Source organism: Podarcis muralis, chromosome 16, assembly GCF_964188315.1.
Source record: "Podarcis muralis chromosome 16, rPodMur119.hap1.1, whole genome shotgun sequence".
Lineage (NCBI taxonomy): Eukaryota > Metazoa > Chordata > Lepidosauria > Squamata > Lacertidae > Podarcis > Podarcis muralis.
This window is the reverse complement of record NC_135670.1, coordinates 23,059,818-23,087,449: the sequence shown is the minus strand read 5'-3', so window position 1 is coordinate 23,087,449 and position 27,632 is coordinate 23,059,818. Positions and strand designations below refer to the sequence as shown.

General features: G+C 46.4%; 2 protein-coding genes across 2 annotated transcripts; one reads left to right on the top strand and one right to left on the bottom strand.

The window, feature by feature from the left end:
* Positions 1 to 10,569: 10,569 nt before the first annotated feature.
* On the bottom strand, positions 10,570 to 24,947 carry ZMAT5 (zinc finger matrin-type 5). The gene is made up of 6 exons (XM_028709009.2): positions 24,773 to 24,947; positions 20,696 to 20,846; positions 19,638 to 19,700; positions 16,761 to 16,841; positions 11,644 to 11,755; positions 10,570 to 10,845 (listed from the first exon to the last, which is right to left on the bottom strand). Exons 2-6 carry the CDS (start codon positions 20,820 to 20,822, stop codon positions 10,716 to 10,718), a joined length of 513 nt encoding a protein of 170 aa, XP_028564842.1. The 5' UTR covers positions 20,823 to 20,846; positions 24,773 to 24,947; the 3' UTR covers positions 10,570 to 10,715.
* A 152-nt stretch (positions 24,948 to 25,099) lies between these two features.
* On the top strand, positions 25,100 to 27,632 carry UQCR10 (ubiquinol-cytochrome c reductase, complex III subunit X). Its single transcript, XM_028709011.2, has 2 exons — positions 25,100 to 25,295; positions 27,383 to 27,632. The coding sequence occupies exons 1-2, from the start codon at positions 25,155 to 25,157 to the stop codon at positions 27,431 to 27,433; spliced, it is 192 nt and encodes a 63-aa protein (XP_028564844.1). The 5' UTR covers positions 25,100 to 25,154; the 3' UTR covers positions 27,434 to 27,632.

The following is a 27,632-nucleotide window of genomic DNA, read 5'->3' as shown; positions in this document are numbered from 1 at the left end:
AATTTTTGCATGCTGGTGACAACAGTCCTTACTGTTGTTTTTCTTTGGGGGGGGGGGGGATGCCTGTCAATTTGATGGGCAGGTTATGTGTGGCGAGGGAGGTGGTAGCTGCTCTTTTCCAAGACCCTGTGTGTGCCTTTGTGTGTGCACATGCATGACAGTGCAGAATGTGTCTCTTTGTGCTGCCGAAACATATTGCACCTCTCTGTGCAGTCCTGTAAGAAACATTCATGCAACACATAGTTAAACTATGGAACTCACTCCCACAAGAGGCTGTGATGGCCACCAACCTGGATGGCTTTAAAAGAGAATTGGACGTGTGCATGGAGGAGAAGGCTAGTAATGGCTGTAGCCATAGTGACTAAGCTCTGCTTCCACAGCTGGAGGCAGTGATGCTTTTGGGTACCAGTTGCTGAAATCCCCAGAAAAGGGGAGTTCTTTTGCGCTCAAATCCTGCTTGTAGGTTTCTCAAGGTGGTCACTGTGAGAACAGGATACTTGATTAGATGGGCCAATAGGCCTTGGAATGGTTGACACAATATTAATAATGAACAGCACAACCCCTGGCTTCTAATCTAAGGCTGTGTACACACACCCATTTGCTCTGCATCCTGTGAGCTTCCACTGCAGGTTTCGGAGGCGGTGTAGAGATGGTGTTAGCAACAATCTACATCTATCCTATCATTTCTTATGAAATACTGCATTTTGATGCATTTCTCCCAAACACCAACTTCGATCCAAAATGAGGAAAAGAGCTGTAGATATTCCTGGGGCAACATGCTCACTTGGAGCTCTCTGCGGTGCTGAAACCAGTAATTAGCCCTGTGCCCTCTGTGTGCTGATGAAACTACCAGCCTAGCTGGTGCCCTGTGGGCTCCCAATCCAAGTCAAGTCAGGACTTGAAACTGCAGCTCCAATAAGCCCCTGCAAGCATGACCATATTAAATACTGCATTTTGATGCATTCCCACCCCCACCCCACCCCAAAAAACCCCAATTTCAATCAGAACTGAGAAGAAGAGCTCCAGATATTCCTGGAGCAACTTGCTTGTTTGGAGCTCTCCATGGTGCTTAAACTACCAGACTGCCTGTGGACTTCCAGACAAGTACAGCTCTGGGCATTAACCTATACTAACTCAACCTGGTTCCCTTCATATGTTTTGGACTACAGCTCCCATCAGCCAAAACCAGCTTGACCATATTTTGCTGGGGTTGATAGGAATTTTCATCCAGGTTTGGGAAGACTGTTCTAGAGAAAATATTCTCTTACCTTGCACAGCTATAACCAGATAAAGTGTTTCATCCCACAGCAGCAAAGCCTGTTAAAGCCTCACTTAACTTTAAGGACATGCTAAGTTCTGCCAGGCACAGTGAGCACAGATTTAACTCAATTCTCTTAAATGCTGCAGCTGATATTAGCTCTGACCTGTTGAAGACAGAGCAATTTGACCGTGCGACCAGGATCAGAGGACGCATAACCCTGTGTCTTTGCCATAATGTTGCGCTCAGCTATAATTCCAGTTCTGCAAAGAGGGATGTGAAATGTGTTACTAATGAAAACGATGCCTCGTTTACGTAAAATACTTTCTGGAGATCATTTCTGCCTGCATTCTAGGCAGAAGTCTCTGACACTTACCTAATGGATGATCCTCCCTTAGTCCCCCAAATTATGAATTTTTAATAGGAAACAGATTAAAATAATAAATAAAAATGGGGTAAACTCCAAGAGTCGTTAGCAAATCCCCCAGCACTATATCTGCAGAACCTCTGTCCTCCCCCCGCCCTGGTGTGCCTTTCACATCCTAGGTCTCCCACACACGGGAGGCACCATTTAATTCAGAATATGAATTAAGCTGGGTTTGCTTTTCCTCCAAATCTGCAACCTTAGAAATCTGGAGAATGACCCAGGCTTCTTTCATGCTCCCTCTGTTCTCTAGAATTGCCATATTTTCCAGATTTCCTCGTTCCTGACCCAGTCACTATTGGTTTGTTCAAATCCAGCATTCCCTGTCTTGCCCTTCCTTGTGGTTTTTTGCCCCAGATCTGATTTTTTGTGTGCTTTTTCTTCAACAAAATCACAACTGCAACATCCACCCATCTAATGTGGGGTGGGCAAAGTGTTGTTGAGACTTCTGGGGCCTCCTGTGCCTTTAATTTAAAGTTCCCTGTTTTCAGGTCCTGCTTGTTTTATTGCTCTCTGATGAACAGAGGAGTTACTGATGAATAGGACTATCACTCATCCCTTCAACAGTCTCTTAAGTGGCCTGACTACAAGAGAGCAACTTTTTATTCAACATTGCCACAAACCGTTGCTGAAAGGGACTTATTTCCAAAGAAACATTATAACTTGGCAGTCGGCCACAAGGAAAAGGCATTGCTGGAGAAGATGGTACTATTCTGAGAGATGGTGTGGAACCTTCATTCAAGCTCCACTTCCCACTATTGGCAGGAATGCCTCAGCCGTACTGCAGGGATCCAATATGCCAGGTCCAATGTGTTTACCCATAGCCCCTTTCCTTCCATGAGAATATAAGAAGAGACTGCTGGGTCAAGCCAGTGGCCCAACCTGTTCTCGCAGTGGCCACCCAGATATCTGCAGTAAACCTGCAAGTAGAAACACAACCACAAGAGCACTCTCATCTCCTGTTGTTTCCAGCAACTGGTATTTAAAAGCATTACTGCCTCCAACCATGGAGCAGAGCATAGTCATCAGGGCTAGTAGGCATTGATAGGCTTCTCTTCCATGAATGTGTCCAGTTCTTTTTTAAAGCCATCAAAATTAAAAGACACCTGCTTCTTGGGAGAAAAGCAATGACAAACCTAGACGGCATCTTAAAAAACAGAGACATCACCTTGCCAACAAAGGTCCGTATAGTTAAAGCTATGGTTTTCCCAGTAGTGATGTATGGAAGTGAGAGCTGGACCATAAAGAAGGCTGATCGCCAAAGAATTGATGCTTTTGAATTATGGTGCTGGAGGAGACTCTTGAGAGTCCCATGGACTGCAAGAAGATCAAACCTCTCCATTCTGAAGGAAATCAGCCCAGAGTGCTCACTGGAAGAACAGATCCTGAAGTTGAGGCTCCAATACTTTGGCCACCTCATGAGAAGAGAAGACTCCCTGGGAAAGACCCTGATGTTGGGAAAGATGGAGGGCACAAGGAGAAGGGGACAACAAAGGACGAGATGGCTGGACAGTGTTCTCGAAGCTACCAGCATGAGTTTGACCAAACTGCAGGAGGCAGTGGAAGACAGGAGTGCCTGGCGTGATCTGGTCCATGGGGTCACGAAGAGTCAGACACGACTAAATGACTAAACAATACAACAAGTTGGTGGTCACCAATGTCTCTTGTGGCAGCGAGTTCCATAGCTGAACTATGCACTCCCATCTGCCTCTTCCCTTCATATGGGAAAAGAAGCCAGAAAGCTGCAATCAGCTGTAGCTTTCAATTACATATGAACCAGGAAACTATGGTTAACGGCTTCCAAACAAGCTAGGTAATGAAGCTATGGTTTAAAGCAGGTTTCCAGATCCCAGGTTGTTAGGAAGCCATTAAACATAATTCCTGGTTCAGCTGTTGCCTATAGCTTCCTGGTTTAGAGAAACAAGGAGGGTTGTATATGGTTGCAAAAAGCTTATGAAGCCAGGATTTGATCTTGTAGACCATGTCATAATGAATGAGAATTCTCAGTTTAAACTTGGGGCGGAGGAGAAATTTGGTTCAGCACACATTTAAAGGGAACCTGACTCATTTGCACTTCCTGAAATGATACAGGGGAAACAGCCATCCTCCCAGATTCACCCTGATGTGAATTGCGCAGTGGAGTTCTCCAGCCAAGTTATGCATTCAAAAATGCATGGAAGCGTGCATAAAAGTGCATATTATAGTGAAAGCAACAGACAAAAAAAGGTAGGGAAAACTGATTTCCAGAAAGAAGGAAAAAGTGTATTAGGCAAAGTTCCATAAAATGGGTATATTAAGAGAAAATCGCTTTAAAATACTGATGAATTTTCCTGAGGACTTTTTTTTATAAAAAAAAATGTCAAACTGATGTGGAAGACAAATGGAAAAATGAGAAAGTGAAATTGACAGATTTGCCCATCCATGATTTACCTTCTTAATTGAGGTTCAATAGGATGCATTGCTTGAGGATATCCATAGGAAGCTGCCTTATACAGTGGTCCCTTGGTTCTCAAACTTAATCCATTCCGGAAGTCCATTCCAAAACCAAAGAGTTCCAAAACCAAAGCGCGCTTTCCCATAGAAAGTAATGCAAAATGCATTAATCCAGGGGTCAGCAAACCTTTTCAGCAGGGGGCTGGTCCACTGTCCCTCAGACCTTGTGGGGGGCTGGACTATATTTTTTTTGGGGGGGTGGACGAATCCCTATGCCCCACAAATAACCCAGAGGTGCATTTTAAATAAAAGGACACATTCTACTCATGTAAAAACATGATGATTCCTGGACTGTCCACAGGCCGGATTTAGAAGGCGATTGGGTCGGATCCGGCCCTCGGGCCTTAGTTTGCCTACCCATGCATTAATCCATTCCAATTTTTTAAAAACAATCCCTAAAACAGGAATTTAACATGAATTTTACCATCTAATGAGACCATTGATCCATAAAATGAAAGCAATAAACAATGTACTGCAATCACACAATCAATCAGTCAGTAGCTGAAATGGGTTCCACACAGCCACAAAAACAAAACAAAAAAGAGCCGCCAAAAAAAAACCGCAAAGAAAAAAGCAAAAACAGAGAGCGTAACATTCAAAACGGAAGTGTGGCCCTCAAATTGGAAGCCTAACACTCAAATGGAGCCTGTTCAGCTTCCAAAAAAAGTTCGCAAACCGGAACACTTATTTCTGGGTTTGCAGTGTTTGGGTTCCAAGCTGTTTGAGTACCAAGGCGTTTGAGAACCAAGGTACCACTGTATTGAGTGAGATCATTGGCCCTTCTAGCTACATGGACTGGCAGCGGAGCTCCAGGATTTCAGACAGGACTCTCTTGCACTGCTACTTGGAGATGGCAGGGATTGAACCTGCGAGCTTCTGCCTGCAAGGCAGATGCTCTGACCACTGAGCTACGGCTCTTCTCCAAAGTCCTAGCCCTTTCCCCCCCTTCTTACTTGACAGGATTGGCCATGCTCAAGATGCCTATTTCTGATCAATGGATTTTCTGGTCTTCTTCTTATTAAAAAAAAAAGTGTCTGATTTGCTTTGCTTGTCTCCAATTTCCTGTTGCTATGATAAGAGTTATAGATCTGTACATTTGTATCTCCCCCCACCCCTCTCCCAAGCCCAGTTCAGGAAGCTTAAGTGCATATCAGACATGGTAAATGACACACAAATTTGCTAAAGGAAAAAAGCATTTCCAAAGCTGTCACTCTGCAATCGTTTATAAAAGGAGGCCGTGGGAGGGGGGGAGGGTGTCAGTAACTGGAGTTCTGTGAGAACACTGAATTATGCCTTGCAGGACACACACACGCAACCAGAAAGAAAAACAGAAGCAACATCACCTCACATTAGCAAAAAGAACAACACATCAATTCTAATTTAATCCTACATATTAATATAAGCAGTCTATGTGTTCAAACAGATTGATGGTAACAAGACAGTGTGATGCAGCAGCAAAAATAGCTTTGGAAAGGGTAATGCAATTATTTGCTGCAGCAACACAAGTATAGCGTCCAGATCAAGGGAAGTAATTGTACCACTCTACAGTGGTACCTCGGTTTACGAACTTAATCCATTCCAGAAGTCCATTCTTAAACAGAGGCGCGCTTTCCCTAATGAGACCTCCCACCAACGATGCCCTTCCACCGTTCGCCTTCCATTCGTAGACCAAGGTAAAGTTCGCTGACCGGAACACTACTTCCAGTTTTGCGGAGTTCTTATACCGAATAGTTCGTAAACAGGGCTGTTCTTAAACTGAGGTACCACTGTATTCTACCTTGGTTAGACCGCACCTGGAGTCATCGTTGTTTAAGGATATTGACAAGCTGGAAGGTGTGCAGAGGAGGGTGACCAAGATGATCAAGGGTCTGGAAACTCAAGCCTCATTAGGAACAGGTGAAGCAATTTGGTATGTTTAGCCTGGAAAAGAGGGAACTGAGCAGCGATACTATAAAGGTAAAGGGACCCCTGACCATTAGGTCCAGTCGTGGCCGACTCTAGGGTTGCAGCGCTCATCTCGCTTTATTGGCCGAGGGAGCCGGCGTACAGCTTCCGGGTCATGTGGTCAGCATGACTAAGCCGTTTCTGGTGAACCAGAGCAGCGCAAGGAAACGCTGTTTACCTTCCCGCCGGAGCGGTACCTATTTATCTACTTGCACTTTGACGTGCTTTCTAACTGCTAGGTTGGCAGGAGCTGGGACCGAGCAACGGGAGCTCACCCCATCATGGGGATTCGAACCGCTGACCTTCTGATCGGCAAGTCCTAGGCTCTGTGGTTTAACCCACAGAGAAGCAGTTCTCTGAACCAGCTGGCAATCCCTTCTGAGCGGAGAGATGCTTTCACACGAACGCTTTGTTCCATTAGTACCACCAACCCTCCCTCCCTATTCAGAGTCCCACCACAACTGTGCCAGTGACCACTGGCACGGAGAAGCTGAATGGAAGGGGGGAGGGCATGAATGTGGAGGAAAAGTGCAATGCATTTTAACAAGCTCTTAATGGAAGGCAACAGCTGGGAGCAATCTAGAGCGATAGGCTGTGGGTGATGACCCATCAAGCTGTCTCCAGGCCCCCAGCAACCACCCTGCGATCTCTGGCCCTCCATCCAGGCACCTCTGGTTAATAGGCTATATGTGCTGAATTAATACCCCGCTGGGGCACACGTTGCCTGCACTTCCCCCAGCCAAGCTCCTTTCCGATGGCACTCTTTAACAAGTTCACCCCTAACAGCTAGCATATCGATGATGCATCGTGCCATTACAGCTTCCTACTCACAGCACTATTTAAAAAATAAGGAGAATACAAGGCTATAAAAAGCTGGTAATTTATGACTCCCTACAGGTAAACTGTGAGCTCTGGGGCTGTGATCACACAACTCAATGACTTCGGAGTTTGATGAGATCAGGTTGTCCCCATATAGCTTCTTCCCTGTCCCCTTGCAATGGCTTCTGCTGTAGACACAGAACCGTGTGTGTGTGTGTGTGTGTGTGTGTGTGTGTGTGTGTGTGTGTGTTTAGATCAAAACCTGTTGCCAGCAGGCATCTATGTATTATATTAGAACCTGTTGTTTACCACACTTAAGAGGGAGACACCTTCTCTCTCTCTTTTTAAATTGTATTTATATCCCACCTTTATTTCCTTGGCTCTGAGCCTTCTTCCCCTTGGGTTTCCCTCCCACCACTCCTCTACATTCAGCCAGTCCATGACTCCTGATCTATTAGGTCCTAGTCCAGCATTCTAAACACTCCTCTACACTGGTTCACTGTCAGGCTTCGGGGAATCCGATCCCTCCCAAAGTGGCAGCCAAGAAGCAGATAAACAAGAGTTCTTACCAAGTAAAGGTAAAGGGACCCCTGACCGTTAGGTCCAGTCGTGACTGACTCTGGGGTTGCGGCGCTCATCTCACTTTACTGGCTGAGGGAGCCGGCGTACAGCTTCCGGGTCATGTGGCCAGCATGACTAAGCCGCTTCTGGCGAACAAGAGCAGCACACGGAAATGCCGTTTACCTCCCCGCTGAAGCAGTACCTATTTATCTACTTGCACTTTGACTTGTTTTTGAACTGCTAGGTTCGCAAGAGCTGGGACCGAGCAACGGGAGCTCACCCTGTCGCGGGGATTCGAACCGCTGACCTTCTGCTCAGCAAGCCCTAGGCTCTGTGGTTTAACCCACAGCGCCACCCGCGTCCCTTCTTACCAAATACTTCATTCAATATTCACAGAGAGATGAAGAAATGCAGTCTCTCTTAGATAATGGCGTTGCTCCAAGTCCCACCCTCTCTGTCTCTCCTATTCTGCGTCACCCCTGTGCCAGCTGATCTGAGCTTTCTGCCTCTGAGCTTTCTGTTCCACTACTCTCGATGCCCGCTTAGTCCTGGGAGATGGGGGGGGCGGTCTGGAATGCTGTCTAAAGACATGTGAGTCTGTTAGCTGTCTCTCCCCTGGTGTTTCTTCTTCTTCCTGCTGCTCTCCCAATATTTCCCAGCTTCTCCCCTCTGCCGCCTCTGAACCTTCTGCAAACCACTGTTGTAAATCTATACTGTTCTCCTGTTTCCAGGAAGGTTCGGGGGAGGACAGTCCCCACCATTCTTCCTCAGTCCAGCCCCCGACATTCACCTTCTTCCTTGTCCCATTTCTTAGTAGCCTTATGGTGGTTTTAGACTGCTCAATGCGATTACAGGGACAAGAGATATTTTGCACTAGATCCACGATCCTCCAGGGCTTCAGTCACACAGGCGTTGTCGCCATCCAGACATGGTGAGCGCAATGCTCTTGCAATGGGGCTGCCCTTGAAGACACTGTAGAGATCTTGAATGGTTCAAAAGCCAGGATGCTGGTAGGAGGTCTCGAAGCACTCTCCCTACAGCAGCTACATTGGTTACCAATTTGGTTGCAGCTTCAAGGCATGCTTTCTTGTGCTGGTTTTTCCCTTCAGAGCCCTAAACGTTCTGGGACCCGGTTACTGAAAGGCCTGGCTCTGTGCCTTTATGTTGTTTTTTTAAAATATTTTTTATTGGAATTTTATTTACAACATAACATAAACCCCCCACCCCCCAATACACAATTCACCCTCATTAAACGTGAACATAACATACAGTGAGCATAACATACAACAACGAAATAAAAGACTTCCTTTATCCTGTATCTGGCCTCTTTATTTACTTCTTCTAAACTGTTTCCTTAATGAATAATTATTAATTTTTTCTAATTATAACTTAAATATCCACAAAGTCTCCTGCAGACATTAATCGAAACAAGTCCAGGTATGTATTTTAGGGCACTGTTTTGTGAAGTATTCTCTGCATTTTCCCCATGCTTTTTGAAACTCTTGTCTAGTGTGATCTCTAATTGCCTCTGTTAATCTAGCCAGTTCAATATACTCTAACAGTTTGTCTTGCCATTCCTTTTTTGTTGGCACAGTTTCTTTTTTCCAGTTTTTAGCAATTGGGATCCTTGCCGCTCCTGTGGCATAGAGGAATATTTTCTGATCGTCTCTCGCTATACCTGCGTCCGTTATCCCTAGTAGAAAAGCTTCTGTATTTTTCATAAAGTTATGCTTAAACATTTTTTAAAGCTGGTCATTTACTGTGTTCCAGAAGCTTTTGATTTTTTCACAGGTCCACCAAACATGTATAAGTGTCCCCTCTATTTTACACTCTTTGCCTTTATGAACCTACCTGGTTTATAAGATCCTCAGAGCAAGCCCTGCTCTCCCAGTAGATTGGACCCAATTGGCGAGTCAGGCCAATGATGATGGGAGGTGAAAAAGCCCAGCAAAAAAACAAGGGCCACAGATCTCCCATCGCTGCTCTGCAATGAGGGCTTTTAAACAGGTGGCACCTTGACAGGTGCCCAATGATGCCAGCCCTGTCCTCAGCCTTGCCATCAGCACACCAAGCGCAGTGCCCACACCAGCTGCAGATCCCTGGCACACAAACGCACAGCAGCCAAGGGCCAAATCTTAAACACAACACTGGGCATGTGCAATGTAACAGGGGTTAAAACTCTTGGTGTTCCCCCTGCACACATTTAAACTAGGCAGCAAAGAGAAGGAAGTCAAACAACGCAAGTTTGGACACTCAAATGGTACTGCCGATTTAATATTCTCTCCCACCCACATGTCCCAAAATCTTGGTTCTGTAGAAATATTACAAGTACACAGGAAGTACAAATTTCAGCTGAACTTTATTTAAACAACAACAGATATTCCCACCCTCTGCAGGTAAAGCAAAGAATCAAAGTTGGAGGGCCTGCAAAATCCAGGGAGCTATGGAGTTCTTGCTGGAGTGGTTGATGGCATCTGTGGGTTAGGATGGTTTCCCGCCCCCTCCCCATTTTCTTCTGCTTTCATCATCCAGAACTCTTCCTCCTTCTGAACTTTCTCTCCCAGGGTTGGTGGGTCTTAGCCCCACACCCACCACGCTTTTGAGCCACACTGTGGGAAGATGAGCACTTTGGATCTGGTTAATCCAAGGTGCACCCCTCCATAACGTCCCCCCTTTTGCTAACCCCCACAGTACTGACAGCGGAGCCACAAAGGGCAGAATAGATCTGCCCCTCACAACGGAGAGCCTTGAAATGGGACCATTCTACCCTGGGACACCCTTCCAAGGACTGCCAGAGCGAACCCTTCAGTGCCCAATCAGCTGACTTCTTCCATTAGCAATTTTCACATTTTCTTTTTTCTCACCAAAAAATTACGTTAAATAAGGTCCACTTCGTTTTGATTCCCCTTTGCATTTTCCGCATTATATATGCATGAACTTGAGCAGCAGGACAGCTGTCAATAATCAGAAAAGCTGAAAAGACATACATGTACATCCTGTATCAGGGATGGGAAGGATGTGGCGCCGCCCCAAGATTCCAGCTCCAATCAGCACCAGCCAACACGGCCACCGTATGATGAGGATGGGAGCTGTAGTTCAACACCTGGAGGCCTGCAGGTTCCATGTTCCTGCTGTATTTCCTCCACAACACTGGGAGCAAAGGCATAAGGGACACCGCCTGGTGTTCTGAAGGGCGTCCTGGTTGCTTCAGCAGAGTCATCCCCATTGGAGATTGGGCGGGACCTGCCATCCACCAGGAGGCGGAGCCTGCAAGGAAGGTGGAAGATCCTGGACCGAAGGCCAACCAGGTGGATACTGGAAAACTGACTCTTCCTCGGAGAGGGGACTGAGAGAAGAAAAGCACAGCATTGGAAATCAGATACTTTTTTATATTTTAAAAAAACCAACCCTACAAGACTCCATATTTCTACAGAGCTTTTGCAGGGCTCAGGGCACACCACCAACAACTCAGTAACCTTTGCAACAACAACCCTGTGAGGTAGGGTCAGTGTCAACATCTCAATATTGCAAACAGGGAGGGTCGGACTAGACAGAGGTTCTCAACCTGTGGGTCCCCAGATGTTGTTGGATTACAACTCCCATCATCCCTGAGCTCTGGCCTTGCTAGTTAGGGGCGATGGGAGTTGTAGTTCAACAACATCTGGGGGTGTCAAGGTTTGAGGACAGAAATCTGGCTGAGTCTGGAATAACCTTGTGAAGTGAAAGGATATGAAAGAGGGATTTATATCTAGATGTTAGGATAGAGATGATAAAGAAAACAGGAAAACAGGAAGACGCAATGAGAGATAAAGGAGGTGCTGTGGGATTGGTGGAAGTCAATGTCTTGCTGTTGTTGTTTTAGTGTCTATAATATTAACTTGCAAGATATGTATTTGTTTTTTTGTTTTGTTGTTGTTGTTGCTTTCTTTAGTTTTCGAATGTTGATTTTTGTGTGTTGTGTATTGTTATTTTTTGATATCTTTCGTGTTGTTGTTGTTGTGTGGAAAATACTAATAAAATTTATTTACTTTTTTTTAAAAAGAGCACTCTCCCCTCCCGCATTGCTGCTTCCAACTGTGGAGGCAGAGCTTTGCAATCACCTAAATCTCGCGCCCCGCCCCCCCAGCTGCAGAGAGTGCATTACCTGTCAGTCTGAGTTGTGCCAAGCCGCTTGGCTCTCTTCTCCAGCCACTCATCAATGGTGCCAGGCGTGACGACTGCCTTGTCCTGCCGCTGCTCTTTCGCCCTCCTCTCTTCTGTTTTTTTGGAAAGACGGACAAGGGCAATCTCATTTAGCCCGACAGCCTTTCGCCCCATTGAACACACTCGTGGTTATTTCCCCTTGTATTCCTGCAGCTGACAGTTCTGGCCCGGGCGCCGTGGTTCCCTTTACGGAACCACCTTCCCAGCTGCCATTCCGTCTGCGATTTGGCCAGTTCTGGATGGATGGTTCTGCCTTCCCATCTTATCCAGTCCTCCACCTACGCAGCTCCAAATCCTGGAACAGCTTTTTTTTTTCAAAAGAACAACAGCAACAACGTCCTTTGCCTTGGCAGAATTTGTACAGGCTGGGAGGATCACCGAGTGCGGTCCACACGGCAGTTAAAAAGAAACCGGGGAGAGGGCCAATGAGACTCACAGGTTGTGCACAGAGCAGAAAGAGAAGGGCCAGCTGCAGTTCCTGCTTCAGAAGACAGGTCCATGTTGCTCTCCGAAAACAGACAGAAGAGCCACAAGAACATCAAAAGAGCTCTGAAGGATCAGGCCAATAGTCCAGCATTCCTGTTCTCTCTGTGGCTAACCAGAAGCCTTTTCTGGTAAGCCCACAAGCCAGACCCGAATACAGGAGCATGCTCTCCTCCTGTGGCATCCCGCAACTAGAATTCAGAAGCATTACTGTCTCCGACTGTGGAGGCAAAGCGGAGCCTTTGTGATGCTGAACAGCTGTTGATCGGCCTTCTCCTCCACAAATTTGTCCAGTCCTGTTTTAAAGCCGCCCCGATTGGCAGCCATCCCTGCCCTCCTGCAGCAGCGAGTTCCATAGCTCAACGGAGCAATGGCATGACTGCAAGGCACAAGAGGAAGAAGGAGGAGGAGGAGGAGGAGGAGGAGGAGGAGGAGGAGGAGGAGGAGATTTGGAAACAAGTTTGATGCCTGAAGTATTGACGCAACCTTGGCTTGGTGCAGCCGAGTTACTGAGTTCGTCACTGTGTGAGGAAGCACTTTTGTCTGTCCCAAATTTTCCAACGTTTGAAGTTGTTGGAAGTCCTAGTACAGTAGTACTAGAGGTCCATTCTTAACCTGAAACTGTTCTTAACCTGAAGCACCACTTTAGCTAATGGGGCCTCCTGCTGCTGCTTCTGCCGCGCCGCCAGAGCACAATTTCTGTTCTCATCCTGAAGAAAAGTTCTTAACCCGAGGTACTATTTCTGGGTATGTGACCCGAGGTACCACTGTATTAGAAAAAAGGGGTACTAGATCTTGTGGGATCAAATTCTGCGGTTTATGTGTTGAGAGCAGTACAGTTGCTGGAAACTCCAGGAGGGACTTGAGTCTTTGCTTGCAGGCTTGCCAGAAGAGGCACTTGGATGGCCACTGTGAGAACAGGATCTGGATTAGATTGACTATTGGCCTAATCCAGTAAATAATAATAATTATATTATTTGTACCCCACCCATCTGACCGGGTTGCCCCAGCCATTTTGGGCAGCTTCCATCTTATATAAAAACATAATAGCACATCGCACATTAAAAAGATTCCCTATACAGGGCAACCTTCAGATGTGTCTTGAAGATAATATAGTTACTCATCTCCTTGACATCTGATTGGAGGGCATTCTACAGGTCGGGTGCCACTACCAAGAAGGCCCTCTGCCTGGTTCCCTGTAACCTCACTTCTCGCAGGGAGGGAACCACCAGAAGGCCCTCAGAGCTGGACCTCAGTGTCAGGGCTGAACAAAGGGGGTGGAGACGCTCCTGCAGATATACTGGGCCGAGGCTGTTTAGGGCTTTAAAGGTCAGCACCAATACTTTGAATGGTGCTCGGAAACGTACGGGGAGCCAGTGCAGATCCTTTAGGACCAGTATTATGTGGTCCCGGCAGCTGCTCCCAGTCACCAGCCTAGCTGCCGCAAACGCCATGTTTGCTATTGCTCTGCCTCCATGGTCAGAGGCAGCAATGCTTCTAAACATCAGTTGCTGAAACTCACGGGAGAGAAAAGTGAACTTGTGCTCAGGGCCTGCTTTCTGGCTTCCCACGGGCATCTGGTTGGCCACTGTGAGAACAGGATGCTGGCCTGATCCAGCAGCCAGCCTCTTCTTACACGCAGGCTGAATTTCTACACCCTTGGCTCAGGATCCTGTGCGGGCTTGGAGCTGTGGTTTCCCTGCCGCCGGGTTACGACTGGGGCAGAACTCGCATTCTCACCCTCCGTCCCTGAGCAGGGACACGGGACTCACACTGATGCCCGTTGCAAAACAAGCCAGCCATGGAAATCTTGCCTTGGCGACCCAAAGCAAGCCCCATCCCCAGGATAGTCTCTCCTTTCAAAGGAGGCCTGTGCTGTTGCTTTTTTACGGCTTTGGTGCATTAATGCATATTCGGGGAGGGGAAACATCCTGGCTCGTTGACATTAACAGCGCAATCACGGGCCCGAAGGCAGAATAAGCTAGAGACAGCTTGAGTGATTGCAGGAGGCAGTGGGGGAGGAAACGTTCCATTCATCAGAAACGAGAACACAGATTCCTGGGGGCACCTGAATACCAAAAAAACGCAATGGGAAAGCGGAGAGAGAGGGACTTGGACAACGCTGCTCCCCATACTAATGATCAGATCACCCTGCCCAGTCCCCAGAGGAAACCATGCCAGAACAGAATCCTAAAAAGGCATCTCCTATCAGCTACCCCAGAGGACCCCCCACCCACCCACCTCCTGCAGCACCCACCCTCCTGCCAACCACCTGCTCCAAACCAAGACGGTGCCATATGTCACGCTTTTAAGCAAAATGTTAAACATTTTCCGACAGGGTGTGAAATTAACACCGCCACCACTCCAGCAGAGTGAAGGATCGCGCCAGCTCGGCAGTGGCAGCCAATTATTCTTCCAACCTGTTGAATATTCATGAGTGCAGCCGGGGAAAGAGGGGGGAAAGAGGGAGGAGGAGCCAGAAACGGGTAACATGGAAGAGTCTCCCCACCCCCTCCATCCACCCCACAACCTCTCTGGTTTAGGTTCAAGAGAGGAGCCAAAAACAGGCATTTTCTACCGTTGTGGAATGCCTTGCCCCATCCATCATCCACTCATTGTGTCATATGCCTTGCAAAGACATCTTTTTGCCCAGGCTTTCCCTGACCCAGAAAACTGGCCCTGTTACTACTGAATTTCCGATTTGTTTTTTTGTAATAATGCTGCTTTGTTTTTTTGAAATGTTACAGCTCCGTTTTCAACAATACAGTGGTACCTCAGGTTAAGAACTTAATTCGTTCTGGAGGTCCGCTCTTAACCTGAAACCGTTCTTAACCTGAAGCACCACTTTAGCTAATGGGGCCTCCCGCTGCCACCATGCCGCAGGAGCATGATTTCTGTTCTCATCCTGAGGTAAAGTTCTTAACTCGAGGTACTATTTCTGGGTTAACGGAGTCTGTAACCTGAAGCATCTGTAACCTGAAGTGTCTGTAACCCGAGGTACCACTGTACCGTTTTCAAGTTGCCTTCATGCATACCGCTTAGAGATGTCAAACTATCGAGTGGTTTAGAAATGCTTTTAAAATAAATGAATCACAAATCTCCTGTGTTGTGCCTGGCCTGGCCCTACACTTGCCCAGGAAGGGTATAAAACATATTGCTTACCCCCAGCCTGTCCAAGTGAAATTCATATTGCTTCCCCTCAAAGCGGGGCTTGGACAAGGCCCCCACCACCCCTGACTTTAGCCTCTTTTCCATACTTACATAGGAAGCTGCCTTATACTCAGTCCCACCTAGCTCAGTATTGTGTACACTGACCAGCTCTCCAGGATTTCAGCCAGGCGCCTCTCTCATGTCTACCTGGAGATGCTGGCGGGATTGAATCTGGGACCTCCTGCTTGCTAGACACCCTACCATTGGGCTACGGCCCTTCCCCAAAGACAATGGGATAATTGTTAAATTGTCAATAACTTCCATAAAACAGAAACGCTGCAGCCATTGCTCCCCACCCCCATCCAAGAGCCCACCACCACCAAAAAAGCATTGTGGGTTCAGCTTATCTTGCTTAGAACTCCAAGGGAGATAGCAAAGAAAGCTTAACCCAAACCGAGTGCCCCTTTCTGCACAGTGGGGACACAAAAATCAATTGCAGCAGGCTTGCCAAATGCCAGAAGTCTAGGCAGCAGGGTCGTCTTTGCAGGGGAGAGTCTTTAATTAAAAAGGTTTCAATTTGAGGAATCAAGCAGAGGAGGTGGGGATGGAGAGTTGCCTTTCTCTCTCTCTCCAGCTGATTCAATTATTTGCTTTTGCCCAGCCCATTTACCCTACCCATTGATAATCAATAGCTGTATAATTGGTGAACAAACACAACAGGAGCTGGGAACAGCTGCTCGGATCTCTCTGGCCTTCGCTGCCTCCACTTTGCAGTGGAGGCTGCGGAGTGGGGGGCTGCGTTTGGGGAAAGATGCCCATCACAATGACCGCAGTCAAGGCTCTGGCAAGAAGCCAGCCTCAGTGCCATAGCAGGCATAATGTAACACAGGAGATGCTGGCTTGCTCTTGGCTTAAAGGCAGCCTAACAGTGATTTAACAGGGTTAAATTTAACAGGGACACGGGTGCCACTGTGGGTAAAAGCCTCAGCGCCTAGGGCTTGCCGATCGAAAGGTCGGCGGTTCGAATCCCCGCAGCGGGGTGCGCTCCCGTTGTTCGATCCCAGCGCCTGCCAACCTAGCAGTTCGAAAGCACCCCCGGGTGCAAGTAGATAAATAGGGACCGCTTACCAGCAGGAAGGTAAACGGCATTTCCGTGTGCGGCTCTGGCTCGCCAGATGCAGCTTGTCATGCTGGCCACGTGACCCGGAAGTGTCTGCGGACAGCGCTGGCCCCCGGCCTCTTGAGTGAGATGAGCGCACAACCCTAGAGTCTGTCAAGACTGGCCCGTACGGGCAGGGGTACCTTTACCTTTACCTTTTAACAGTGATTTGCACAGGGTCTACAGAAGGGATTAGCACTTTTCCTTATGTTTATCCCACACCCTGTTAAGGCCACGGGTGCCTACGTTCTCCAGACCCCATTTACCTTGTACATGAGCATTCAGCCGCTCCAGATCTTCCTCCGTCATGTGGGAGAACCTGCAGTTGGGGCCAAAATCACACCGTCCTGCCGAGAGATCCAAAGCAAGCACAATTTTAAAGAACGAAACCACAGCCTCAGGGGCACAAAGGAGCTAACGACCACAGCAAGACCAAGAGATATTACAGCATTCAAGAATTGTCAAAACTTGCATCACACACACCCCCTTTCCATTACTGGCAGTATGGCCCTTCCTGTGTACAAAACTCCATTCGCGGGATTTTTATATAACCATTTGAGCAAACAAATTCAATTATTTATTACAGTCCGCATCTATTGCCACCTGCCGCAAATTAAAAATTAGGGAGAAATAAATGCATTGCGACAGCTACTAGCTTCAGCAGTTTCAAAAGGGTGGGAAGACAAATACATGGAGGCTTAAAGGTAAAGGGACCCCTGACCATTAGGCCCAGTCGTGACCAACTCTGGGGTTGCAGCGCTCATCTCGCTTTATTGGCCGAGGGAGCTGGCGTACAGCTTCCGGGTCATGTGGCCAGCATGACTAAGCCGCTTCTGGCAAACCAGAGCAGCGCACGGAAATGCCGTTTACCTTCCTGCCGGTACCTATTTATCTACTTGCATTTTGACGTGCTTTCGAACTGCTAGGTTGGCAGGAGCAGGGACCAAGCAACGGGAGCTCACCCCGTCGCGGGGATTCAAACGGCTGACCTTCTGATCGGCAAGTCCTAGGCTCTGTGGTTCAACCCACAGTGCCACCCGTGTCCCTTCATGGAGGCTTACTGATAGACAAATAGAACCTCCAAGCTCAGAGGCAGTATATCTTTAAACACTAGTTGCTAGGATTCGACAGCAGAGGGACAGAGCTGCTGCCCTCTTGCAGGCTTCCGAGAAATATCTGTTTGGCCGCTGCAGGGAATCTAGACCAGGTAAGCAAACAATTTAACCCCTGTGTTGCAAACAGTAGTTAGTAATATCCAAGGCAACACAATGACTAAATACAATGATACGATATCAATATAAACTCTTTATATAATATGAAATACTTCATCTGGGAGGACTTAATTCTGAATTGGATCTCAACTGTTTCATTTGATTCTTTATTTTCTGGCTGTTACTGCACTGTACCTTTAAAACTCAATCTCCCTGTTATGAGCACCACCTGGGGTCGGTTTTTTATATTTTTGATAACATACGGTCAGTAGCAGTGACTACATAACTTTATGACCACTGCTCCATAGCAATTGTTGTTATACTTTTCCATTTACCATATATATGGGGTATATACTTTTGGTTTTATTTCACATTATTTTGACATTATAGTTTATGTGTATAGTTCATAATATTTTGAGTTTATTGTAGTTACCATGCATATGCAGGTCATTGCTTTAATATTCTTTTATAGTTTTTGAAGCATTTCTGTATCCTTCTGCTGTGCTGAAGAATTTCACGAAACAGTGGGTATATCCGGAATCAATGTTCACAACGTCTGTTTGCGAACTACTTCGGCAGCGTAGGGCGCCATAAACAAAGCTTTACAGCCTGTTTTCACCAGATAAGAATCTGATACATTGCTTGCATGTATCAGAGACTTGCATAGTCTTCAAAGACTATCAGAGACTTACAAGACTTATGTTTATTTTATTTTATTTTAAAGATATTTATTAAAGTTTTAAACAATGAAACAAACTTCACATTCACAACCAGATAGAAAAAAAGAAAAAACACCATCACAATCAATCAAGAAAACCAAAAAAGAAAAATACAATAAAAAAAAACCCCTAAAAAATAGAAGAAAAAAGACATAAAAAAGAGATAAAAAACCAGTTTCTTAGTTAGTGGAAGAGGACTGGAAGAAATTTAAAAACTACTTGCAAAAGTATTGCAAATTGTATGAATGTTAGAATGATGCAGGATATAAGGATAATATGGCATTAGTGACATAGTTGAAAGGTAAAGGTAAAGGTACCCCTGCCCGTACGGGCCAGTCTTGACAGACTCTAGGGTTGTGCGCCCATCTCACTCTATAGGCCGGGGGCCAGCGCTGTCCGGAGACACTTCCGGGTCACATGGCCAGCGTGACATCACTGCTCTGGCGAGCCAGAGCCGCACACGGAAACGCTGTTTACCTTCCCGCTAGTAAGCGGTCCCTATTTATCTACTTGCACTCGGAGGTGCTTTCGAACTGCTAGGTTGGCAGGCGCTGGGACCGAACAACGGGAGCGCACCCCGCTGCGGGGATTCGAACCGCCGACCTTTCGATCGGCAAGCCCTAGGCGCTGAGGCTTTTACCCACAGCGCCACCCGCGTCCCTACCGACATAGTTGAAAGGAGTATGTAAAAAATTGTCTATAAGAAGAAAGGTGAAGGTAGAATAATATTATGTCAAAATTAAATAACTGATAATAAAAGGAAAAATTGGAGACATAATAGTTGAAATGTATAATACAAAATAAGATTTGAAAGAAGGTGAGGCATTGCTGAATAAGATTGTGTAAAAGGGAACACAGAAAAGGGAGATGTGAGGGAGTCTGGAAGGAGGGTTATGAAAACAATAACCAAGACTTCTGTTTATTTGGTTTTATGCTTTCAAGAGAATCCATTAAGAGTGCATATTTTGTGACTTTCAGAGATTCGTAAGTTTTCTGTTTGTGATTTCACATATTTCATATTATATAAAGAGTGTGTATTGATATTATATCATTGTATTTGGTCATCATATTGCCTTGGATATTACTGGGAATCTAGACCAGACAGACCTTTGGTCAGATCCAGCAGGGCAGCCCCCATATTTGATACTCTTCTCCCTGCCCCTGAGAACAGCTTCTTGGGGGCGGGAGGAGCCCAATGAAAAGAACAGCATACCCGATAGCAGGAATTCCCGACACGGCTTCTTACTCTGCTCCTCCTGCAGGATGGTTGCATTATCTGTAAATGGCAAAAGATCATGGAAGCCTAAAGTTAGAAAGGGTACCAAGGGTCATCTAGTCCAACCCCCTGCAATGCAGGAATCTCAGCTACAGCATCCATGACAGGTGGCCATCCAACCTCTGCTTAAAAGTATGGAGAGGATAATAATAATAATAATAATAATAATAATAATAATAATAATAATAATAATAATTTTTATTTATTCCCTGCCCTCCCCAGCCAAGACTGGGCTCAGGGCGGCTAACACCAAACATAAAACAATTGATTGAAATACAACTTAAAAACAAGAGTAAAATACAACATTAAAATGCAGCCTCATTTCAGCAGAAACTCAAAAAACTTTTTGGGGGATGAAAACGTCATGTCTTCACCAAGGCTAACTATCCAGACTGGTCCTACGCGGGCCAGAAAAAAGCCAGGGAAGTCCCCAAGCAGGGGTTCCGTCACAGAAGGAGAAAGGAAAAAGGAAAGAGGGGGAGGGGATCAAGTTGATTCCAAGCCAAAGGCCAGGCGGAACAACTCTGTCTTACAGGCCCTGCGGAAAGAAATCAGATCCTGCAGGGCCCTGGTCTCATGAGGCAGAGCGTTCCACCAGGCCGGAGCCAGAGTTGAAAAGGCCCTGGCTCTGGTTGAGGCTAATCCGACCTCCTTAGGGCCCAGGACCACTAGGGTGTTGCTCTTTATGGACCTTAAGGGATAAAATAAGGTGAGGGGGCCTCACTCCGCATGTCCACTAGGGCAAGCAAGAGGCGTCCGACAAGAATCCCACCCAGGCTTACAATTGGGCATTCCATATCCCCTGTCGGGAACAGCAGATGCCTCCGAATACCATTTGCTGGGACTTGTAAGTGGGAAGAGAGTGCTGTCATTCTCAGGTCCCATTTGCGGGCTTCCCCTAATAAGCATCTGCTTGGCTGCTGGATGGTGGACCAGATAACCCACAGGCCTGATCCATCCAAAGGGCTCTTCTTTCTTACCAAGCAGCCTCTTACCTCGAAACAGATCGTACCAGACTTTCTTGGCCCGGAGGTGCTGAACCCCGTTTAGGTGCTTCTTCCTGTTGTGGAGGTTGTCCTGGAAAGAGCGGTTGCAGTAGTCGCAGAAATAGCGCTTCCCCATGGAGATGCTTGCTGAAGGAAACCTCTGCAGGGAAGATCAAATACAGTGGTACCTTGGGTTACATACGCTTCAGGTTACATACGCTTCAGGTTACAGACTCCGCTAACCCAGAAATAGTGCTTCAGGTTAAGAACTTTGCTTCAGGATAAGAACAGAAATCGTGCTCCGGCAGTGCGGTGACAGCAGGAGGCCTCATTAGCTAAAGTGGTGCTTCAGGTTAAGAACAGCTTCAGGTTAAGAACAGACCTCCAGAACGAATTAAGTACTTAACCCGAGGTACCACTGTACTGTTTACCCACATGTCAATGAAATGATCAGACTTTGGGAAACAAACCTCATAACGGGAAAGATTAAGAAAAGCGATGGATAATGAAAATAATAAGAAGCAAAATGTATAAGGAAACTAATATAACTAACAGTAGTGATAAATGAATACAGACAGACAACAAGAATTGTATAAACATGAGGACTTATTTGTTTATGGATACACTATGGACAAATATGGAAAATGAATAAAAATATATAAAATGGAAGAAAATAATGCGATCAAATTATATGTGATATAAAAACCAGAAGGAAGGAGGGAAGTCAGCTCTGAAGAGCAAGTATAAATGTAAAATGCAATAGAATACAGTGGTACCTCAGATTACATACGCTTCAGGTTACATACGCTTCAGGTTACAGACTCCGCTAACCCGGAAATAGTACCTCGGGTTAAGAAATTTGCTTCAGGATGAGAACAGAAATCGTGCTCCAGCGGTGAAGCGGCAGCAGGAGGCCCCATTAGCTAAAATGGTGCTTCAGGTTAAGAACAGTTTCAGGTTAAGAACGGACCTCCGGAACGAATTTAGTACTTAACCCGAGGTACCACTGTATGTGCATGTGGAGTATCTAATTGAAAACCTAATAAAGATTATTTGAAGAAAAGAAAAAAGAAATGATCAGGTTTACTCCCACAAGATGTAGTGATTTGGGGGACAGCTTTAAAATAAGGATTAGACAAATTCATGGAACAGAAGGCTATCGTTGGCTACTAAGCCACAATGGCTATGTTCTCTTCTTCACTAATGAAGGCAGTAAGCCTTTGAATACCAGTCACTGAGAATCACAAGTGGGAAAAGAGCTGGTGTCCTCAGATCTGGCTATGGGCTTCCCAGAAGCAGCATCTGTTTGGTCACTCTGAGAAAAGGATACTGGACTAGATGGGTGTTTGGCCAGATCCAGCAGAAAGGCTCTCGGTACGTTCTTACAGCTTCAGAGACTACAGCTCCCCCTCTTCCACTAGCCTCATTAACAGGCTAGCAATATTTATTTTTGCAGCCTAATACTATTTGTGGGCTCATTTCCCAGGCTGACTTAATAGGGTCTATTGCAGTAATAGCAATCCCATCTGCCTATAAATCTGATCAGCATTATTGCATATCGCTTCAAGAACCATGATGGTTGATAATCAGTATATAAATATTGTAAAAATTATAAAAAACAACAACATTACAGCTCAGCAGAGGAGACTAGTCTAATTTATGGTTGAGTCAGAATCATTCTGGGCTTCATCGATCAAATCAGCTCATTTGCTGCCCAGAAGGCAACTGAGAGTTGCTTCAGATGCTGGGATGATGGTTGCAAATAGGTTGGAGTCTAGTAGTGGCACCTAGAAAGCTATTAAAGTCATAGAGGCACATGATTTTTTGAGCCAAAACCATAAATAAATATGGTGCTAGTTCCCCACCCACCCTTGAACTATGACTTTTGAATTTATTTATTTTTTAAATTCTTATAGCTACAATGGGAAAACAATTGCTCCTTATGCTCCACCTCAGTCACAAAGGTTCTCTGATGGGGCATTTCTGGTGGTTCCTGACTCTCCTGAGGTTCGGTTGGCCTCTACTGTATTTTAATCAACTTGTTTTTCTTATTGGTTGTTAGCCGCCCTGAGCCTTATTACTGGGGACAGAGCCTTTAGCATGGCAGGCCCTGCCCTGTGGAACTCACTGCCACTAAATGTTTGACAGGAACCATCACTCCCTTCTTTCAGACGTCTTCTGAAAATGGTGTTATTTAGACCAGCCTTTGCAAAGTGATTATTTTTTTTAACCAACTGGTATTTATGGACATTTGTTGTGATAGTTGTTGTGATAGTTTATTGATGTTTTCATTCTTTTTGGAACTTTTTTTTTTAACAAGAATGCAATTTATAAAGCTTTAAACAAGCAAACAAACAATCAAGGAATTAGGCACCCAAACATTCCTAAGATGAGTCATACAAATGTTACTTTAAAATTGCTTCAAATCTGTTTGTCTCTTCAGACATTGCCAGGTTCTTTGATGTTGTCTTTGCTGCAAAAATCTTAACGCGGCTGCCAATCTGAAGTGATCTCTGCTGATGAATGATTGGTGGTAGAACATGTGTTTTGCAAGTCCCCATTCGCCAGTTCAATCTCCAGTATCTCCAGGGTTGTTTTGTTTTGAGTTTTTTAAAGATCAGGTAATGGTGAGGTAGGGACGCGGGTGGCGCTGTGGGTAAAAGCCTCAGCACCTAGGGCTTGCCGATCGAAAGGTCGGCGGTTCAAATCCCCGCAGAAGGGTTCGCTCCCGTTGCTAGGTCCCAGCGCCTGCCAACCTAGCAGTTCGAAAGCACCCCCGGGTGCAAGTAGATAAATAGGGACCGCTTACTAGCGGGAAGGTAAACAGCGTTTCCGTGTGCGGCTCTGGCTCGCCAGAGCAGCGATGTCACGCTGCCCACGTGACCCGGAAGTGTCTCCGGACAGCGCTGGCCCCCGGCCTCTAGAGTGAGATGAGCGCACAACCCTAGAGTCTGTCAAGACTGGCCCGTACGGGCAGGGGTACCTTTACCTTTACTTAATGGTGAGGTAATAGTGATGTATGGAAGTGAGAGCTGGACCATAAAGAAGGCTGATCGCCGAAGAATTGATGCTTTTGAATTATGGTGCTGGAGGAGACTCTTGAGAGTCCCATGGACTGCAAGAAGATCAAACCTATCCATTCTGAAGGAAATCAGCCCTGAGTCCTCACTGGAAGGACAGATCCTGAAGCTGAGGCTCCAATACTTTGGCCACCTCATGAGAAGAGAAGACTCCCTGGAAAAGACTCTGATGTTGGGAAAGATGAAGGGCACAAGGAGAAGGGGACAACAGAGGACGAGATGGTTGGACAGTGTTCTCGAAGCTACCAGCATGAGTTTGACTAAACTGCGGGAGGCAGCGGAAGACAGGAGTGCCTGCCGTGCTCTGGTCCATGGGGTCACGAAGAGTCGGACACGACTAAACGACTAAACAACAACAACAATGGTGAGAAAGCAACGCGGGAAGCCGCTCTACATACCCAGACAAACCTTTGGTCTATATAGCTCAGTATTGCCAATACTGGCAAGCAGTGAACACTCCTTGTTCTATCCGATGATACCGGTTAAAGTCTCAGGTATATATATAATTTTATTTTTTATTTTGACAAAGTAATAATAATAAATAAGAATAAAAATGTGCACCCCGCCCCCGAGACCGTTCCATTGTAACTATCCAGCCTCCCAAAATTTCATCACTTCTTGCGATGGTTTGACCCCTGTCCGTTTTAACAGTACAAATTCTACAAACACCTTCCATATCTCCTCAAAATCATTTCTCCTGCATATTCCCCGTCTTACCTTAATAGCACATGCTAATTTACCATTAATAGCTATTTCCCACACCTCTTTATACCAAAGTCTCAGGTTCAACCCCAGCATCTCCCGCCAGGGCTGGGAGCCTCTCCTGCCTGAACCTCTACAGAGCTGCTGCCAGTCCGTGTAGACAATACTGAGCTAGGTGCAGTATAAGGCAACCTGGATGGACAAGTGGGTCTTACCTGGTAGAAGGCAGGTAAATAAGAACCGAGGCCATGGGCGGCAAGGAAGTAAAGCAAAGTAAAGCCAAATAGCCCAACAGGCCACTCACCTCCCTTTACACAGACATCACAGGCATCGCCCCTCACACCTAGCAGAGGAACCCAGCAGGCAACATCTCTAACTATAGTACTCTATCCAACTAGCAGCTGTAGTTTGGGGCAGGCTTCTAAAATCCCCGGAAAGCACACAAGACTACGACTCCCAAAGGCATGAGCGCCCAAGGATCACGTGACACCAACCGTGGGGCACCCCGGGAAATGAAGTTTATCTACCCGGAAGACTACAGGTTAGGGGGCTGGAGCGGGACTCCAATGCCCATCATCCCGCGCGGGAAAAGGCTTCGTTACCCATAAAGCTTTGGCGGCCGGAGGGGCCGCCCTTGCTAGAGGAGGCGAGAGCTGCGCGTGCGCGGTACCTGAAGGCTGCCGAAGATGACGCTCGCCAAGCAGGTCTACCGAGTGCTTTTACGCCGCAGCGCTACCTTCGCTCTCACGGTCGTGGTGGGCGCCTTGCTCTTCGAGCGAGCCTTCGACCAGAGCGCAGACTCCATCTTCGAGCAGGTTAACAAGGAGGTAAGTCGGCCTGTGGGGTCGCGCAGGCCCGAGCCGGGGACTTGCGTAGAACGCGGGCCGGGGCTGGGTGAAGGTCAAACGGGGCCTTGATACACGAGAGGCCCCGGCTTCCGGCCTCTCGCGCTTCTTCGAAACAGCTTAACGCCTGCTTGGGCTTTCTCTATGTGTCTTGTATGGGGCCACCAGGAAGGTACGAGGGACAGTCTCCCAAACAAGCGAAAGCCAGGGGGCCTGAAAGGATGTGCAGCTTGCAATGACTACGGTCTGTTAAGATCCTTATTTTATCTTTCAGGGGTGACCAATGAGAGGGGTGACCAATGTTAACTACCAGGATTGTGAGCATAGCGGGGTAATGAAATAATTTAATCAGTCACTAACGCACTTTAATTTATAGCAGAACTAACAACAGTTGAGACTACAGTTCCTAGAAGTCTTGGGGAGAGGCCATGGCAGGTAAACTATAAACAAATAAGCTGCACCAAGTCAAGTCCCAAGTGCCTACTTAATGCTGAATTACATGCATGAACTTTTATTGTGCTAGCCAAAGGCCATGGCATTGTTACTCTATGGTTCTTGCCATCCGTTATGATCTGTTACTTCAGCTTTGAAATTTGTAGTTCAGGTTGTGCAGCATCTACTTGAGAAGAACAGATATTTCACCTTATACATGGAAGAGAACAATGGCCTGTGCTTCTGGGAGAGCCATAGGAAGTGGCAGCTTTTGCAAATAAATCAAGGTCTCTTGCTCCCTCAAAAGATTCAGCAGTTTCTCTCCTGCTGCCCAGAATGCTTGGAACTGCTTTCCAGAACACCTGTGGGATGAAACCTCATTCCTTCAAAATCCGTCAAACTCATGTTTTCTGTGAAGCATTTGCCACAGCCTTCTAGTTTTCATGTCCTACTGTATCTATAACCTTAAGAATGTGTAGCTGAAATAATGGCATATTTTTCCTGTTTTATCGTTCTCCACATCTTCCCTGTGACAGATATTCAGATTGTAATCTCCCTGGGGCAGGCACCTATCATCTGATCATCATCATTTTATTTATTTTTTTAGGCACTTTGGTGATCTATAAGGATGATGGAAACCAAGCTTTCTTATTCTGAGGGTTTCTTTTGCTGTTGACATATATCTGGATGTTTTATTCCCAATGTGGTTGTACTTTTGGGGGAGAATTGGGGAGGCCACAGCACTGATTTTGAGGCAAAGAGAAAGTGTTAAAGGCAAAGAAAGAGAACAGTTGACAGGTTAAGAGTGCAGTTGTATGAGAAAATGAGGGTGCATAATATAGACTTTAATGCTGTAGTCCTAATTACACCTTTAGGGAGCAAAAAGGTAAAGGACCCCTGGACGGTTAAGTCCAGTCAAAGGCGACTATGGGGTGCAATGCTCATCTCGCTTTTCAAGATGAAGGAGTAAGTTCAGTTCAACAGGGCTTATGAATAAACATATTTAGGAATATACTGGAATGATCTCACTCCGATCATGGTTAGGTAAAGGTAAAGGGACCCCTGATCATAAGGTCCAGTCGTGGCAGACTCTGGGGTTGCGGCGCTCATCTCGCTTTATTGGCCGAGGGAGCTGGCGTACAGCTTCCGAGTCATGTGGCCAGCATGACTAAGCCACTTCTGACGAACCAGAGCAGCGCACGGAGACACTGTTTACCTTCCTGCTGGAGCGGTTCCTATTTATCTACTTGCACTTTGACGTGCTTTTGAACTGCTAGGTTGGCAGGAGTAGGGACCAAGCAACGGGAGCTCACCCCATCGTGGGGATTCAAACCGCCAACCTTCTGATCAGCAAGTCCTAGGCTCTGTGGTTTAACCCACAGTGCCACCCGCGTCCCTATCATGTGCAGGTTATCAAAGCAGATGTGCATCTTGTTACCTCTGTTGTCACCTTTATTTTAAATCACCTTGGGAGTAGTATTGAGTGGTGTTGCTGTGTTTTGCAAAATACCACCCATTAATCCTGGTGGCAGTAAGTAGTGGACTGTGCCAGGTTGTAATATCCTGTTCAGCTGCAAACAAGCACTCCTGAGGTTGTTGCTTATGATTACTGTATTCTTGTGTCTCTTATGATGCAGAAACTCTGGAAGCACATCAAGCACAAGTACGAAGAGCCACGTGACGAGTGAAGCAGAAATGGCTGGATTCCTGATGGACCTTCTGTGATCTTCACTACAAGCTCTTCTTCTTGACCACCAACTGCTGTGGCAGAAAATGTTTGTCCATATGTGGCAGTTTGATCCAGAGTGCATCCTCTCAAGAACAAGCTACCTGGGCTTATGAACTTATTTTGCTGTGAAATGTAGCTTAATAAAATACATTCTAAGA

Bases quoted from the DNA above. Each gene is read 5' to 3' on its own strand.
- ZMAT5 (XM_028709009.2), bottom strand. From the start codon at position 20,822: ATGGGGAAGCGCTATTTCTGCGACTACTGCAACCGCTCTTTCCAGGAC. The intron at 19,701-20,695 runs GTAAGAGGCTGC...TGCCATTTACAG, and splicing joins CTGGTACGATCTGTTTCGAG to ATAATGCAACCATCCTGCAG. The intron at 16,842-19,637 runs GTATGCTGTTCT...ATCTCTCGGCAG, and splicing joins TCGGGAATTCCTGCTATCGG to GACGGTGTGATTTTGGCCCC.
- UQCR10 (XM_028709011.2), top strand. From the start codon at position 25,155: ATGACGCTCGCCAAGCAGGTCTACCGAGTGCTTTTACGCCGCAGCGCT. The intron at 25,296-27,382 runs GTAAGTCGGCCT...CTTATGATGCAG, and splicing joins TCGAGCAGGTTAACAAGGAG to AAACTCTGGAAGCACATCAA.